Here is a 16,928-nt window from a genome sequence, read left to right on the forward strand (position 1 = left end):
TGAAAAGGATCAGTGCTTTGTTACTTGTTATTTAATAACAGCATTGTCCCGACTGCCGAGGCTGCCCCAGACAATGTGCCATCGCTCCACCAGCACCAGCAGGGCTGCTCCAGCCAAGCACTTGGCCCAACTGGATGTGTCCAGAGGTGTCACCATGTTCTCCGAACCAGCGCTGCGATGAGCACACAAGTCGACACAACTTCACGATCAGATTAAGTTAGGTGTCTTGGGGTCCTGCTGTGGCCACCCAGCTTCCCTGTAGCCTACAGCCACTTGGTGAACCCACCACTCATCTCCCAGCCCTGCTTCCCAACCTGTGGGCTGTGACTTGGCTGGATAAATCCCCACATGCCCAGAGGCGCCCAGGGATAAGGACTTTCTTGCTGTGGTGTGTTGATGTAGCACAAAGCGCCATGGTAGGAGGGATGCTGTGCACCAGCTGCAGCTCCCCACATGTCCATGACTGGTGAGGAAGGGGATGGGAGGCAAAAGCAAGGCTGGAAGGAGGAGAAGCTCATCCCCTTTCACACATGGATGTGCAGAGACACGCATGTGAGGAGGTTTAGGACAGCGGCTCTGTCACAGGGAGGTGGAGTCGGGGATGAGAGTCTGTGTGTGTGCGTGCACCAGGGGCACAGGCAGGGAGCAAAGCAACTGCCTGGAGAAGGTGACTGCGGGAGGGGAGGGGAGAGGGCTACAATTGGTACCAGATGCCCTCAGAAGCTAATGACCTGACAAACGCTGTGCTCATAAAACAAATTCTTTAAAAAGGAAGCAAATGGAAATACAAGCTAGTGAAAGAATTTGCAGCAGCTGCCCTGAAACCATTTCTCACTTCATAAACAGGTCTGCATTGAAAAAACAGCCCCTTTCTTCTTGTTCTCCTTTGTGGTCCCCTCCCGTGCCCACTGGTTCTTTCAGGGCTGTGGCCTGCAGGTTTCCACCATGTCTTTGGCTCAGTGGACTTGTCCAGTCAACAGCACATTGCATTCCCTTAACGTCTGTGTCGGCACCTTTTTGGTTTTTTGGTTTTTTGGTTTTGTTTTTTGTGTGTTGTTCGTGGGATTTCTAGCTGTGCATCCTTGGCTGGAGAGGTTGTGTGAATGCAAGAGTCAAAGGCTGCCTCTGCCTCCCCTGAGTGAAACACAGTGCACAAAATCTGTCGGCAGCCCCATGCAAAGCAGGGAGCAGAGCGGGGGCATTCGGGTACACCTCCCTCCCTTCTCTCCCCAGTTATCACCTGAAACTGCAGCACCTCTGTCCCTGCTTCAGGAAGGCTGCTGTCATTTTTTTGCACTGGTACCACTAGGTAAAAGATAAAGCCTGACTGCCAGATAACCAGGGCATTTTCTTGTGGGCGCTGTTGTGTCAAACTTGTGTCGTGGCCCCATTCCATCCTAGGTAATTAATCTATTGGCTGCATTTCATTCATGGAGACCATAGGCCCCTGGCTGGCACTCCTCTTCACTGTGGGACTATTTGTGATGCTTAATTAATCAGTGCCAAATGTCTGGTCCTTGGTGGGAAGCTGCTGTGGTGAGGAGGGGGCTGTTTATTTCCCAGGGATGGGTGACACATTGCAAGCTTTACCAAGACGTCTTGTAACTTGAGGAGGGTAATTCCTCCTTTTAGCTGCATCTCACCTTGGTAGCCACTGCTGAGTCTCCAGAGCTGGACAGGTGCATGTTGAGATGATCTTGTTCCCAAAGAACCTGATGTCAACATGCACAGGCTTGTAATGTTGTGTGAGCCTGTGGGAAGAGCAGAGCTGCTGAAGACAATCAAAGCAGAGTAGGAAGGTGACCAGAGTGGAGTGGAAGAGACAGCTGCAGCATGTTCAGCTTCTCCCTTCCACTGCAGGCTGTGTGGACACGAGGCTAAGGCAACTCTGCTGCCAGGTCTGGGAAGGACTCTGTGTAGCTTGAAGAACATCTCATGGATGGTTCCCTAGTATCTGCAGAAGTTCTATCTCCAGCTAAACCTTCCCTTGCACTTGGAGAATCCTCTGTGGATTCTCTGATGTCTAATACAGGGTTTGACATAGCTGTTGCCCTTCTATCAGCACAGGCTTTAAAAAGGCCTCTTCATCTTTTTTTCCCTTACCATCTGTTGCTGCAAATCTTGTCTTATTCTGTGCTAAGGCTGACTGAAATTGAGGTGTGGATTCAAAAGTTACTAGGAAGGAGAAATAACCAATGTTACTGTCTGGGCTTTGTTGCCTTTGGAAAGTGCAGATCGCTTGCTGTCCACTGTCTGTCCCCAGACACTTGTGTCTGAGATACATGTGTGAGCAGAGTATGTACGGGAGGACACGTGAGTGGCTGCAGTCATGTATAAGTCTAACGGTGTACTCCCTATGGCACCGCAGAGCACAGTTTCAGGTCATCTGTTGCCACAAATTCTCTGGTGTCTAGTATGATTTGAGCATGTTGGAGATGAGAAAATGTCATGTGGTAGAGACTACCTCACTGCTGGAGAAGCTGCAGCCCTCTCAGGAAGGTGCTACAATGACTGTTGGTTATTCCTTGTGCATTCAGGAGTGCTGCTTGATAGGACCATCTGATATAAACTTTCCCACTTTGGCTATGGGAGTTGTGTCCGTGCTGGATATGTCACCTGCCTGCCCTCTCCCCATGGTCTCCTTCCTCTTGCTCCCTTTGGTGCCAGGCTGTGCGCAGGCTCTGTGCAATGTAGCCTGTGCACCCTGGGGCAGAGGAGCAGGAGTAGCCCCACCAGAGAGCATGGATTTTGGAGGGAGCATTGTTAGGCCATGCTTTCTTTCGTCAGCTTGGAAGGACATGGTGGTCTGTGGGAAGGTGTGGGCTGGGGTTGGGCCTGGGTCCAGCCAAGGCAGTGCTGGGAAGAAGTACCCTCCTGGCATCATCGTCAGGAGACTTCAAACCTGGAAGAAGCTGAGACTGAGAGATAGGCGTGCATCTCTGTAGGCATCTGTGACCCACTGAGCATCCCACACAGGTGCCACCCAGAGAGAGCCCCTCCTTGCTGCAGAAGCCCTGGGACCTGCTTGCTGATCCCTTCCCTCTTCTCCTCCATAGCTGTGTCCATGGTGCTTGTGCAGGACTGGGAAGCTGCATGCAGCCACTGCTTGCTCACACTGCCACCCTCAACTGCACCTCCGATGGCCTGAGACACATGGCGTGCACTGTCGCCTGCGAAAAGGGCTTCGTCCTCCGCTCCGGCAATGGAAAGAGCCTGGGTTCCAGGCAGGTGAGTGGACCTCAGGGTGGGGGTGACCTCGCAGCCTGTTGGACTGAGTGCTAGTTAAGAAAGGTTTAACCACCCTGAGGTGGTTGGAGTGACCCCAGGACATCTTGTTCCTCCAGCCCTGATCTCTTTACTGCTCTTCCAACAAACCTCAGTCCAATGGAGGCTTTGGTGCTGGACCCTCTTTCTGGTGGCTGGTGGTCCTGCGCTGGGGACCTCTCTCCTTCCCTTGTTGCAGTCCTCCTAGCTGCCTGCAGACCATGGTGCTGCCTGCAGGCCATGGTTCTGCTGGGCAAAAAGCTGCTGCAGGGGATGTCCCAAACCAGGGTGATGCACTCCCACAGAGCGAGAGGTAGATATTTCTGTTCTCCAGATGGGCATTGCTGGGAGGGTTAAACATCCCTAAGACATTTTCTCTCTTAAAGCTGAAGTTAGTGGCTCAGGAAAAATGAAGTCATTGCAGAGCGACTATATTTAGAGGCAGCCGACAGCGCTGAGAGCTTTTCTTCCTTTGTGTTGCATTGCAATAACACTGCCCATGCCAGCGGGACAGCACAGAGGTCACCATGAAAGAGTTTGCCCTGCTTTCCAGAGGGCTGGGGGATGCCTTGTAAAAGCCACAAGCCAGTATGGCTCTTAGCTGTTGACAGAGGAGACCTGGAACTGATGTGTCCTTGGGAGCTGAGCTGCTTCTGGTCTGGGCAGTCACCTTGGCAGGGTCATGGGCACAGTGTGTCCTGTCCTTAGGCTGTTCCTGGAGGGGGAACAGGAGTCTTTGGGGCTGAGTTGGTCCCTGTGCCTGCCTGAATGAGAGTGTGAACTTGCATGGGGTGGAGACAGATTGAGGTGAGTCAGGCCATGTCAACAGGATGGACCTCTCAGCCCCTTGGAGAGTTTCAAGTGCTCCTGATGCCTGGCAGGCAGGTTTCCCATGCTGCAGCCATCGGTGTTTGCTGAAGGAGAGGTAGGTGCTGGAAAGTGCAATGAGGCAGCTGGGGATGCACTGCTCAACCCCTCGTCATTGGGGAGGTTATTAACTACACCACCGCATGGCTCTGTGGGCCAAAGCATGCCCAGGGAAAACAAAATGTTCCCATTCTCCTCTGAAATGAAACTGCACAAAATAAATCTGCCTGGAGTGACAGTTTTCATGCATTTGGCAGTGAGATGGGAAACTTCTGGACAGAGCTTCGCCATGTGGTTGTCATGGCAGATAGCAGCTTGCAGGTGCCCTGCCCTGAGCCCCCAAGTGATGTGACAGGTTTGGCTGTGTGACCCTACACATATTGAGGCATTTTGAGAAAACACACACAGCTCTCCCCTGAGCATCCTCTCCACCAGGTTCAGCTACACCATGATCCTGCTGCACACCCAAGAGTACCAGATTCAAATTTAGTCATGTCCTTCAGAGCCACCATGTCCAGGTTCAATCAAAACATGTTGGCTGGGAGGACAGGTCACACATTTGACTGTACAAGCAGCATGGCTGTACTCAGCCAGTGAGGGGACATCAGGTAGGTCAGTTGAAAGATAACTCTTTGGTCTGTAGCCCCTGCCTGAGGGCTGCTGGGCTGGGGTTAGCTGTCTGGGAATGGAAGTCATAGAACAGTTTGGGTTGGAAGGGACCTTTAAAAGATCATCTAGTCCAACCCCCCTGCCATGGCTAGGGACATCTTTCACTAGACCAGGTTGCTCATGGCACACCATCATCCACCACTCTGTTTTGATGAAGTCCGTCGCACACGTTGATCATGTTTAGTGGTGGGACCACTGCGGGTTAGGTTCTTATGCAGTCCCCCGGCTCTGTAAGATAGACTGTGTCATTAGGATTTGTAAATGAGGTTATATGAACCTCTAATTTCAGTGGGGTCTGTGGGCTGAGGCATGAGAGAATCAGTGCATTTAGGGAAAAACAATCAACAGGAGAGCTGCCTGTCAACTGCTGAAGTAAGACTTGATCTTGTAGGAGAGAAAATTGCAGTGTGCAGAGCTGGAAATAACTTGTAGCTCAGGAAGTTGTAGTGTATCTTGAAGGGATTTTCCTTTTTCCCTTAATGTGCTCTGGCACTGCTCAGTGTGCATGCAGCTAGTGTTTTCTGGAGGCAAGGAGTTACAGCTGAAGCATTAGCAGGTCTCTTGTGCAAGTAGCTTGCGTGTTACCCCAAGGGCCATTTGCTGCTTTCACACCACAAACATCACTCCATGAACACGTAGGGGCTTTGTGACTCAGTGTCCAGAATGGGAAGAAAGGACACTTTGGGGGAGGAAAAATGGGGGAAAGCTCTCCTTGTCCTGAAACCTGGATCAGCCCTTTCTCCTGTGGTGGCAAACCAATAGATTAAAGCTCACTTGCAGGGGTCTGATGGAGCCTTGCTTTCTCTGCAGCAGGAGGTGGTGCTGAGATGCAGTTCGGGGCGGTGGGACAGAACTGTGACTTGTGACCCTGTCGACTGCGGTGTCCCTGACCAGTCCCATGTGTACTACGCTGAGTTCTCCTGCCCCAAGGGGACCACATACCTGCAAAGATGCTTGTTCTCCTGCGTCCACCCAGCCAAGATTCAAGGTACAGTCTGGAGTGCTGAGGGATTTAACTCTCCCTGTTTGGTGCTACCTTTTCATGCCTGTCCCAAGCCATTCAAACAAAGCATTCCAACTTTGAATTTCCCAGTTATCCTGGCTATTCCCAGCCAGGTGGGCTCTTGAGAGACCTCTCAAAATGGTGGGCATCCAGCCCCCTTCAGCAGGGACACAATAGCGTGGGGATAATTCCCTCTGACTCCTATCCCCTGGATAGCAGCCCTTATCCATCCACCTCAGGATGTAGGGATGTCTTCTCCTGATAGCTGGTGAGGTCTGGCAGCCTCTACCATTGTGGGGACAAGGGAAGCAAGTAGTGTGCAGGCAGCTGGCACAGACAGACAGAGAGGACTCCAGAGAGCCAAAAGTGGCTTGGTGGCTGTGGGAAAGTGTGTGGTTCAGGAGTCCTGGGACTGTATAGAGCCATAGAGACTGATGCCCACAGCTGCAGAGCAGTCTGGGAGATGTTCACCACCCAGACACACAACAGTCCCCCAGACACGCCATGGCCTGGCTTTCATTCTGCCGACTCCATCAATAGCCGCAGGAATGTTTTTAAGCCAAGTTGGAGAAAGAGAGCTACTGTTCCTGTCTATACAGGGCTGGGCTGGATGGGATTTGGAGGGTAATTGCCTTGACAGCTTCAAGCATTGGGACTTTATGTGAGTTTCCACCAGCGCCTTTGCTCTGAACAATCACATACAACAAATCATTTTAATGGGTGCCCTATTTTATGGAGACATTTATAGCTGAAACGTATGAAAATAATTTACTTTTTTTTTTTTAAAGTTAAATCTAAGGAGCAAAAACTGCAGGGAATTAAGGTCTCATTTCATGATGGGGGGATGACGGCAGATCCCCAGTGTGAGCTGATCAAAGGGTAACATGCAAATGATGACTCGACAGCCTAAATTCTGCACGAACCGATGCCCATTGCCTTGGGTGGGTCAGCTGAGGGCAGGGCTTTAATCTGATGTTTCACTCACAGCCACCTCTTGTTCCCGCTGAAGTCAACAGGAGGTTTGCCATGGGCTCCCTTGGCGGGAAGACGTCCCCTTGATGGAGCGCCCTGAGTGACTTCCAGCGGCTGACACGATGGCTGGTGGTGCTCAGCCAAGGCTGTCGAGCCACGTGGGTAAACTTGTGGAGGATCAGCCGACTCGGAGGAGCTGTCAATGCAGGGACGTGCCTGATGCTTGTTCTCCCCAAAGGCTTGCATCCTTATGGGCAATCTCTCAAGGCTAATAAATGCTAAGAATAGGCAAGGAAAGGATGACACGGCTGCACAGTGCTCAGAGGTGGGGGGAGACTCTCGGCAGTGCTGGCCCGCCAGGAATGCAGGCGCTGTGTGGAGGCATGGTCTTGTCCCTGGTCCAAGAGCATTGTAGGCAGAGCAGCAATCCTATAAAAAGAAAGCGATGCTCAAAGGGAGTGTGGAGCACTCTGGCCGCACCAGGAACCTGCTGATCCAAACCCCTCAGTAGGAAGACTTGCATTCACTCCAGTCCAGCTTTTTTTTCTTGCTCAGCAGTTCCCAGTGAACCATCCATCATCCACACTATGTGGGTGATGCAGTCATGGACACTTACCACAGGCACCCAGAGCTGTGCAATTTTGGCCACCCATTAGCTGGGTCTACTAAACCCCCTTTTCTCTAGACGGACGACAGAGAGTTAGGCTGTAATACTCAACCCAAGCCTTTAGTAACGGGTGGTGTGAAATCCCGGTCACACCAGTTAAGGCTCCCACATCTGTCCTGTTGGCACTTTCCAACTTGCGGTGCACATGTAGCACAGGGTATGACAGCTTGTAAGGGAAGGTAAGGACAAGCTGCAAAAAGCACCTGGGGAGAATGGAGATGGGCTGAACCAAATAGGATGGATAGCTGTCATACACAAAAGCTCCCAGCCCACTGAAGGCTCTCCTGAGGCATCACCAGAGAGGGGAAGTTTAAGGGAAAGTTTTGGGGAGATTTGCAGAACCAAGATCCTTTCTCCATTCCCTAGAAGGTGTCCCTTCCCCACTTCTGTCTGCATTCAAGGAATTTGGTTTCTGCCCCAGCCTGACCAACCATGCAACGGAGTCCATGGTCTTCACATTTGCTGCCTCTCTTGGCATCAGTACCCACTCTAGCAAGAGGACTTTTGCTGGTTGCTCTGAGCTTCCCTCAGCAGGACTCCATCCCCAGGTCAGCTGTAACCCCAACACACTGCTTCTTTTTTGGAGTCAGGAACAAACCAGTGGCTGACCTGCCTGGAAGACGGTCTCTGGTCACTCCCCGAAGCCTACTGCAAGCTGGAGTGTGACGTGCCTCCTGCAGTGGCCAACGCCAAGCTCCTGGTACCGCGGTGCCTGCAGGGGAACCACGATGTGGGCTCAGTCTGTCGCTACAAGTGCAAGCCTGGATACCATGTGGCTGAGAACACAGCAGGCAAGCCTAAGAAGTAAGTCTGTGGCAGATCTCTTATCACCATTTCCTTCCTCCTCACAACATAAGCAAGGCAGAGAGGTGATGGCAGTCTCGAAGAGCTGATTTGATAGGTACAAGGCAAAGCAGCTTGCTCTGGTCGTGCAGATTTCTTGAGTTACAAGAGGCATTTAGGTTTAGGTAAAGCAGGTGGGAACAAGGCGCAAGCTGCGGTTGCATGCATATGTACGTTAAATGCCTTAACCTGAAGCATGCGAATTTTCCTGTACACCTCAATGTACTTGTCAGTTGTTGAAAATTAAGCATGTACAGAAGTGTTTCTGGACTCTCAAGTAATTAGATGTAATAAGATGCTGGAAGATCCCTGGAGCTGCTCTCTCTGTCCTAAAAGTGATAAAACATAGATCAAGGCACCTGGGGTTGTAAGAATGAATGAATGTTTTTTGTCAGGGTTAACATTTTACTGACTGCACGTCTTAGCTAAATTTAATTTCAAGCACTGGCATTTCAGTTGGAGAAGATTTTTCCCGATGCTTCGGGGAAAAATTCCTGGTGATTCACTAGCCCTGCACTCAGCCAATATTGTGACACTGGGGGGTAAAGCAGCATTTTGTCTGCGACACCTCCGGCTGAGGTCCCTGTTGGGTACGGTCACTAAAGATTCCCTGGCACTGGCCGCGTCCTCCCCAGAGTCTTGATGCTAGCTCAAATCAGGTAATTATGTGCTAATTGTTTAATGCCCCCTTCCAGTTTTAACTGGATGCAGACTTCATCTCTACTCTGCTCTGGGGTAGGGTTGTTGTGCACTGGGAAGCAGTTGCCAAATTTCTTGCCTCGTAATGAAGGAAGTGGTTTCTGTAAACAGCTTTCTGCAGTGTTAGGAGCATTTCTTGGGCCAAGGGGAGCTAAGCAAATTATGATTATGGCTACAATCACATGGACTGCTTTGCAAACTGTGGAGCAGCTTGCGTGCCTGTGGCATTTCAGGCACTGGATGTGCAATCAGATCAACACAGCTTGCAAAGTTAGGCCATCTCAGTCATGCTGCAGCAACTGCTGGTAAGAAGGATGCCCTCTGGGAGTTCCCAAGCCTCCTCTGATTTGTGTGTAACTTCCCTATGGGTCTGAACAGCCTGTGAGACATCAAGGAAAATCATGCAAAGTGGTTTACAATTTCATAGCAATGCACATTGACATAGCATTTTCCCATTTGCTATTATCATTACTACTAATTCATCTAACATCTTTAATGGTAGAGTACGATCCTGTTACTGTAAGCAAAAAAACATTAACAGAAGAAGAAACTTAGTTGTTTTCTTATTGTGCAGATTAGCTGCTATGTGAGTGGCCTGAATCAAAGGAAAAGCCTTTCCTTGGAAGTGTAAATGCTGGTGTACCCTCTCATCTGGAGCTCTGCGTGTATACTCAGCATGAGTACAAACCCCTTGGCATGTGTAGCGAGTAGCAGCTACTAGCAAGTAAGCAGGCCAGTCAATTGCTGTATTGCTGGAAATCCTTCTGGTGTTTCAGCCCTGGCAGGCAGAGGATGGGAGCTGCCAGAATGAGAGATTGCTTTCTTTGTTCAGGCCAGTTTTGGAGAAAGCAAGTTGTTGGAGAAGGTGATAGAGAGCTCTGGAATGGTCCAGGACTAGTGGGGTGCAGGTTGCTGATGTACTGGTGAGGGAGCAGGGTCTCAGCTGATGACTTGGACATCAGGTTTTGGGGTCTTCTGAAGCCTTGCTGGGTTCTTTCTGGGTTCAGCAAATGGAGTTCTTGATCTATTGTCTCCCTGTTGCCCACCAACCCAGCAAGCACCAGCCTTGCTAAAGTATCTAGTGTCATGCAGGTGTTGATGGACATAAGAAAGCAAGATTCTTCATGTATACTAGATATTGGACAAAAGCCAGGCATGATCCACAGCTGACACTGAAGAATCCCCGTGCCAGCTAACTAGCCCAACCTTAGAAACAGAAAAATAGTCAGGCTCCCTTTGAATTATTCTTCTAGCTCTAGTGATCATGCCTTTTTAGAGGGGAATGATGGAAGGAGTGTAACCCCCCAGCTGGCCTCGCCAACAGCTATGGGGCTCCGACTGTTATCCAGGGAAGGTGTAGAGGCATCTTTTGGGTGTCTGTGGGTTCCCAAGGGATCAACCCACTCTGCTACTATGTGAAAGACATGCTCATCTTCTCACAGCACTGTTATAAGAAGCTTGGTCATTTCCTTTAAGAGCTGCTTGCAGGCACCTTCCTTCAGGGATGGCTCTGGATCCCCCATGGACAGGGATGGTTAAGCTGTAATGTGAGCCCCACCCATCCAGGGCTCAGCATCACCTCCTGACTAGCTGCTTTTTTGATCAGCCTTCTGCAGTGCATTCCTCTCTCATGCACCTCATAAAACACCATGGCTGCTACAGCTGGACTGGGGACTCAACCCCTGGGGCTTTGCTCCTTATGTGGTACAGCTACGGTGCCCACCTTATGCAGGTCTGAACCATGGCTGAGATCCAGCTGTCTCCATCCAAGAGGAGGTGCTCTTGGACACAGATGCTCATATTATTCCCTCACTTCTGTTTCCTTATTGAATTTTACTGCAGGGGCAGTAAGGTTACTTAGAAGGCTCCTGCAATCTTAGTTGAAATTCATTTCCCATAGCCTAAGTGGAAGAGAAAGGGGATAAAGAAATCTGTTGTCTCGGAGAAGATGCTTTTATCTATTAACCTGAGTGAGGAAAGGTCCTTCAGAAATCACTGCTTGTCAATGAGGAATCCTCGAGAAAATGTTGATCGTGTAATCAAGATCCTGCCAGAGATTTGCTGCCTTTCTGCTGGCAGGATCATCTGAGTGATGATGCTGACATGAAGGGTAGATCTTCTTTGACTCTTCCTAAAGGAAATCTGTTTTCAGCCTGGAGAACCCACATAACAGCCTGGTTTCCAGCTGCCAAGCTATTTCACATCTGACCCCAAAATAACTCTAACAAGGGGAACTTAACATATGCATTTGTGCTTTGTGATGAGAGATCTCTGGTTTTGGGCAGCATCTGTCCAATAGCAGCACCAATCCACCCACATGGACCGCACAGAGCAAGAAACTGCCAAGGAGCAATGTTTGGCATCATCCAGGGCTGCAGCATTGAAAAGAGCCATCCTGAAAGTCAGAGGTCAGATACTCTGGGAAAAATGGGCATCACCCCTGCAGTGGTCCCTGCTGTTGCTTCCACCACAAAATGCCATCTGAAACAGATCTCCAACAGGAATATCTAGGACATCCTTTAGAGGAGCACTCTAATGCTGGGGGGATGCTCTCAGTTTGGGGACCAAAAAGGTCAGACCCTGCAAAATGGTTGTTTCACTTGCCCAATGTGGGATGACTTCCTGGAGAGAAGAGATTTTGGGATCTCAAAGCTACTTTTGTGAAGGGTTGAGCCCCTTCTGCTAGCTTGAAGGAATGAAGCAAAGAACAACTGGGCACCCAGGACTTTTCAAGCAGCTTTGAAAGTCTCAGCCTGCTTTTTGACCTGAGATCAAGGGAGCCACGAGACAGCCCAGCTCCCTGATGAGCTTCCATGGAGATGTCGGCCCCTCCGCCTCCTCTCCCTGTTCAAAGACTATGGAGACCATGAAAGAGGGAGAGGAGGTGGGAGAATGTGGAGGAGAAAATGGACTGGAAGGACTTAGCAGACCAGGGGCTGGAAACTGTCAGATTGCAGCAGGCAAAGCAGACAGCCTAACCCTGGGAGTGTTGGATTTTAGCAGGGCACCAGGTCACTGTATGTTTGAGGTAGGTGCAAAAGTGTGGAGCACTTGCTGCTTCTGCACGCATCTGGCCCCTTCCAGATAAAAGGCAAACACCTGCACAGCTGAGGAAGACAAGCAGCCAGGTAAAGAAAACACAGGCTGTCAACTGGACTCCTGTGTCACTTCCACCTCTAAGGTCTCAGATGAAGATTTACAGCCCAGGTTGCCCAGCCTGGAGCACAGCAGTGGAGGTCCTACAAAGCTGATGTTGCTTTCTTTCAATTTACTGGCAAATCTTCCTGCTTCCCCCCTGTTCTTTTTGAAGCTGTCACTCTCCTGCCATGGGAGATGAGGCTTTAGGCTCATATATCACGGTACCTGTACAGCAGACCCAGTTCCCCCAAGCTGGCTGCCCCAGGACATGGCTGGATCCCAGCCAGGCTCCTGCGTGCTCAGCTCCCAGAGCTGGGCAAGCACTCATGCCTTCATGGCAGACGCAGCCCTTGCTGGCCTCAGACGTCTCCCCTGCCTCCTCTACCCATTAGGCATCTGCTTGCCTGGTGGAGGGGGAAGCTTTGACTCCAATTTTCCTGGCTTCCTTGTTAATCCTCAAGAAATGCCTCTAACCCAGATCAGAAGAAGTTGGGGGGTCTGGAAATTTCAAGCTGCTACAAGGTTGTGGGTTTATATATATATATATATGTATATAGTTTGGGTTTTTTTTTTTAAAGCCTCTCCTTTCCCTTTTCTGTGCCTTAATATAAACTGCTCACTTCATATGTGTGGCAGTGGTCCACACGCCACCTTCTACCCTGGGGTCATCCCAGGCTATCCCTGTTTGAAGTTCCCCAGCATGAATGCTGGCGGTAGGGTGAGCCTCCAGAGCAAGGCAGTTTCTCCCTCCAGATCTAGGGGGTTGCAGGTCTGGGGAGAGGTGGGAGAGGTGGGAGAGGCCATACACAGCACCATCCCCCGCTGGGGTCACTCCAGCACCACATCAAGATGAGGAGCCCTGGTGAAGATGATGGGGATCTGAATCACAGCGTGCACCTGTGCAAACTGCAGCTCCCTCGGCATGTTCTCCCCACGCTCGGCCCCTCTCCTCAGGTCTTCCCATGGTTCCTGGGCAAAGGGCCTCTGCCGCAATTCAGAGGAGCTGCAGGGAGGTGCAGTGGCTTCATTGGTTATACCCTGGTGGCCAGTGTTTGTAAGAGTTTGCTCAGTGCCTGAGGCATCGCCGTTGCAGTGAGGCTTTGCACCACCAGTTTGCTCCTATTGCCATAATGCCATCAGCTTTACCCCCAGGGATTTACCCCTTGCAAGCTGTACAGCTGGATCACACCCTGTGTGCCAGGCAATTCAAGAAGGGGAGAATGCTGCCTGAGGACCTGGACATCCAACACATATCAGTACCTCTTGGTATGTGCCTTTGCTCACCTTTAAAGGTGGGCAAAGCAAAGCACTCAGACAGATATGGGAGGAGGCAAGGTCTGATGGGGACATCTTCTAAAGGCAGTGACCGTCATCCCAGTGGAAAGGGTGAGCAACCAAGAAAGGTAAATTAGGGATGGACTGAAACCACAGATGCCCACAATGGGAACCAGAGTTGCTCCTTCTCACCACCCTTCCAAAATAGTACGTAGTTGCAGTTCCTTTCAGTCAATTCAAGGCTACTGCTCTTGGGGTGACTTTGCAGCACCACTTGCTGCTCAGGTGATCATACCGTGGCCACCCATGCTCCTGGTGTTGTCTGATGGGAAGATTTGTGCAGAGCTCTGTGCTGGGGGACCTGCCATGTCCCATCCCCTCCCCTGCCTGCCTCCACGTTACCTGCTGGAGCCTGAATTCACCACAGCAGGAACCTACTGTTGCCTTTATACAGTCTTGAGGAAAAACAGATCCCTGATTTCTGAAGGGAGAAGGGGAACCTCTAAGAGCTGCAAATATTTAAAAAGATGAGAACGTTTCAAAAAGCTCTCAAATATCCCACCCAGAAGTTCCCAGCAGAAATGGGATGGGGATGGCCACCAGCTCCTGCCCTAGGTCTGGCAGTGGGGTGCAGATGGGATCCTTTTGCTGCTCTGGGCTGCATGACCCTGCACCGTGTGTTGGGGGACAGCTGGGTGGTCCTACGCAGTCTGCTGCCACTCAGAACTAAGAGGCAATTTAGTGCCTCCCCCCAGGGATTTCTCTAACCCAGTTAAACCCCTCTCTGTGTACCTGTGGCATGCTATAAACTCCATAACGTGGCGTCTGGAGCCCTGCCTGCTGGCACCAGTGGTGGGAGAGGGCAGGGGCAAGCAGCTGGAGCAGGCTGTCTAGTAAAGAAGGACAGGAGGGTGGGGAAAGAAGTCTCATTAAGGACAGAGCAATCGGCACTGGCTCACGTAAAGCCCATCAGTGCTGTCAAACCTGTGTGTCAAAGTCTGGGGTTGCGGTGACGTGTCCTTTTCTGTAAGAAGGGTCCCCAGCCAGCCTGATGCCTTGTGGGGTTTTGATGCCTCTATGTAAAAGATGCGGTGTCTCCATCGCTGCCAAGGACAGGAGACTGAAGAGCCAGCGGGCTCCGCTCCTGGACTTTTTCTTCCTCTCTTTTTCATCAGTTTTCTGGCAAGTAGTTTGTGCCTGGGCTGTTTTAGCAGCACAGGATGGTATTGGTCTGCTGCAGTACGACAGCCCCTTGGTGAGAGCGGGATTGACAGATCTGGCTGGAGTACAAAGAGGAGCCTCAGGAGTAGCTGGGCACAGGCCAGCAGGATTTACTGGTGGAGGCTCACTCCATCCAGCAAAGTATGTAGCTACTGGCGGTGGGACAAAGCAGCCCAGGACCCGCAGGGGTTGCGGGGCAGAGAGGAATGGTTTAGGGGCGTCATGAGATGCAGGGAGCAATGGGGCAGTGAGTGCAAGGAAAAAGCATCCAGTGCTCCTAAATCAGTGCAATCCCCTCAGTGAAAGGAAGAAAAGGTCCTGGTTGAGCATGGGCTGTGCCTTCAGGACGACCTGCCTGTGGTGAGGGGTGGGATGTCATGGGAAAGCCCCATGCCGGGGGGCTTAGTTGTGCTGCAGGAAGAGGTGTCTCTAGGCTGCTCCTACCTCTGTGGGATGCTTGGTACAGCTGAGGTGGGGTTTGTTTGCGGTACCGCAGCCCAGTCTGGCATCTGTGTTTCCCCAGGAAGTTCCTGAAGGTCCAGTGCCTGGAGAGCGGGCAGTGGGAAGAGGGACGCTGTGTCCCTGTGGTGTGTGAGCCACCTCCTCCCGTCTTTGAGGGCATGTACAACTGCACCCAGGGCTTTGAGCTGGACAGCCAGTGCATCCTCAACTGCGAGCCGCAGGGACAAAAGGTGAGTGACTTGGTGGGGAGGCAGAGATCAGCCAACTGTTGTGCTTCAGAGCACCTGAGAACAGCAGGGCTCCCTGTGCCCCACTGTGCAGAGGGGCCTCGCAGCAGCTTGGCCATTCCCAGGGCCAAATGTCCTTGTACCACCAAACAGCAGTTGCCCTGCAAACCCAAAGCTTTTCTTGCTGGATACCAGCCATGACACAGGGTGCACGGCTGCCTGGGGATGCTCTCCTGCTCCCTGGTGACCCTTCCAAAAAGCAGTGGTCCTAAGCAAGCCTGTTTGTCTTGAGTGAAAAGGGTCGGAAAACAAAAGTAGAGGGCTTTGAAAGGGTTTTGGGAGCTGCTGCGAATGCATTCGCCTGGGATGATAGGCAACCTTGCTGCAGTGGGCTTGCTAATCCAGGGTTTGCCTAGGGATGGAGGCTGCTGGGTCTTGCCAAAAGAAGTGTGGTCGATCCCGTCTGATGAGATCCAGCAGCAGCTGGAAAACAGTTTGCTGGTCAGCGGTGCAAAGCACCCACAGACTGGACCAGAGGGCTGCAACCTAGCTGCCCTGGAGAACTTCCCTCTGCGCTTCACTGGCAGGAGCGGGGTCCTCGCATTTTGCTCCTTGCAGAGCTGGGCAGTGGCCAGGCAGAGTGAGCCCTGCTGCTGCCAGTAGTAATGCTGGCTGCTCTTCTTCTGCTTTGCAGGTTCCCATTGTCTGCACCAAGGAGGGCTTATGGACAGAGGAGTTCAAACTGTGTGAGAGCTTACAGGGCACCTGCCCACCGCCCCCGGAGCTGAATTTCGTGGAATACAAGTGTGAGCAGGGGCACGGCATAGGTGAGGGCAGATGAAAGCTAAACAGAAAACCAAACCTTATGTTGACTCGGTCCTTCCAGAGAGCTGAAGGTTGTGATGACTCCTCTTCTTGTACCAATCGCCACTAAATCTATGAAAAAAGCCCCGTTTTCTCATCTGTCTTCTTTCTAAACACAGAGCCAGGGGTGGCTTTAGCCTTGTGCGTGCCCTGGTTGTACTCATGGGCAAGGCTCAAAGCTAAAGCTGGCTCCAGTGTAAGCATCTCCCCTTTCAGAAAGAGCAGGGAGTCATCTCTAGGGCAAACCCAGCCCTTTGCAGTAATTTTCCTAATCTCTAGCCCTCCATCCCTCCAAGGTCTCTCCACTTGTTACAACTGCTGACAGTTTGTAGGGTTAATGTGGCATGTCCTAGATAAAAGCCGCAGTAACAATCGTGTGTAACAGGGCACTTTCACCAGATGAGGGACCACATCATCCATTTCTTTCTCCAGGACTTGGTTGCTTTGTGCTTTCAGGAAAAGCTGCAATGCTCGGTCACAGTCGTTGCATCTTGTCTGGCATCCTGTTGCACAGGATGCTTGAGCAAAGCCAGTATCGCTTCAAAGCAAACACACCAGTTATCCAGGTCTGATCAAAACAGGCTGAGGCGAGTCTAAGGGCAGGGCCTGCTAAGGTTAAGCTTTGGACAGACCTGATGTGAGGCTGGGGTTAGGGCTGGGATCCACCCGGTTTTACAAGGTGTTCTTTGCAGCTTTTTTTCTTCCTGGGTCATAGGAAGGCAGTGGGAATTCAGTGTGGTAGAAAAACTATGAAAGA

The 16,928-nt window shown here is 51.3% G+C and overlaps 1 protein-coding gene across 1 annotated transcript in view; it reads left to right on the top strand.

Moving 5' to 3' along the window:
• PAPPA2 (pappalysin 2) overlaps positions 1 to 16,928 on the top strand; it is a 96,810-nt gene that overhangs the window by 60,222 nt on the left and 19,660 nt on the right. Inside the window, exons 14-18 of the mRNA XM_075711148.1 lie at positions 3,057 to 3,228; positions 5,611 to 5,788; positions 8,033 to 8,246; positions 15,142 to 15,310; positions 16,002 to 16,134. Coding sequence (XP_075567263.1) covers positions 3,057 to 3,228; positions 5,611 to 5,788; positions 8,033 to 8,246; positions 15,142 to 15,310; positions 16,002 to 16,134 — 866 coding nt within the window. The remainder of the gene's footprint in view (positions 1 to 3,056; positions 3,229 to 5,610; positions 5,789 to 8,032; positions 8,247 to 15,141; positions 15,311 to 16,001; positions 16,135 to 16,928) is intronic.

This window comes from Pelecanus crispus, chromosome 5 (assembly GCF_030463565.1).
Source record: "Pelecanus crispus isolate bPelCri1 chromosome 5, bPelCri1.pri, whole genome shotgun sequence".
NCBI classification, from domain to species: Eukaryota; Metazoa; Chordata; class Aves; order Pelecaniformes; family Pelecanidae; genus Pelecanus; species Pelecanus crispus.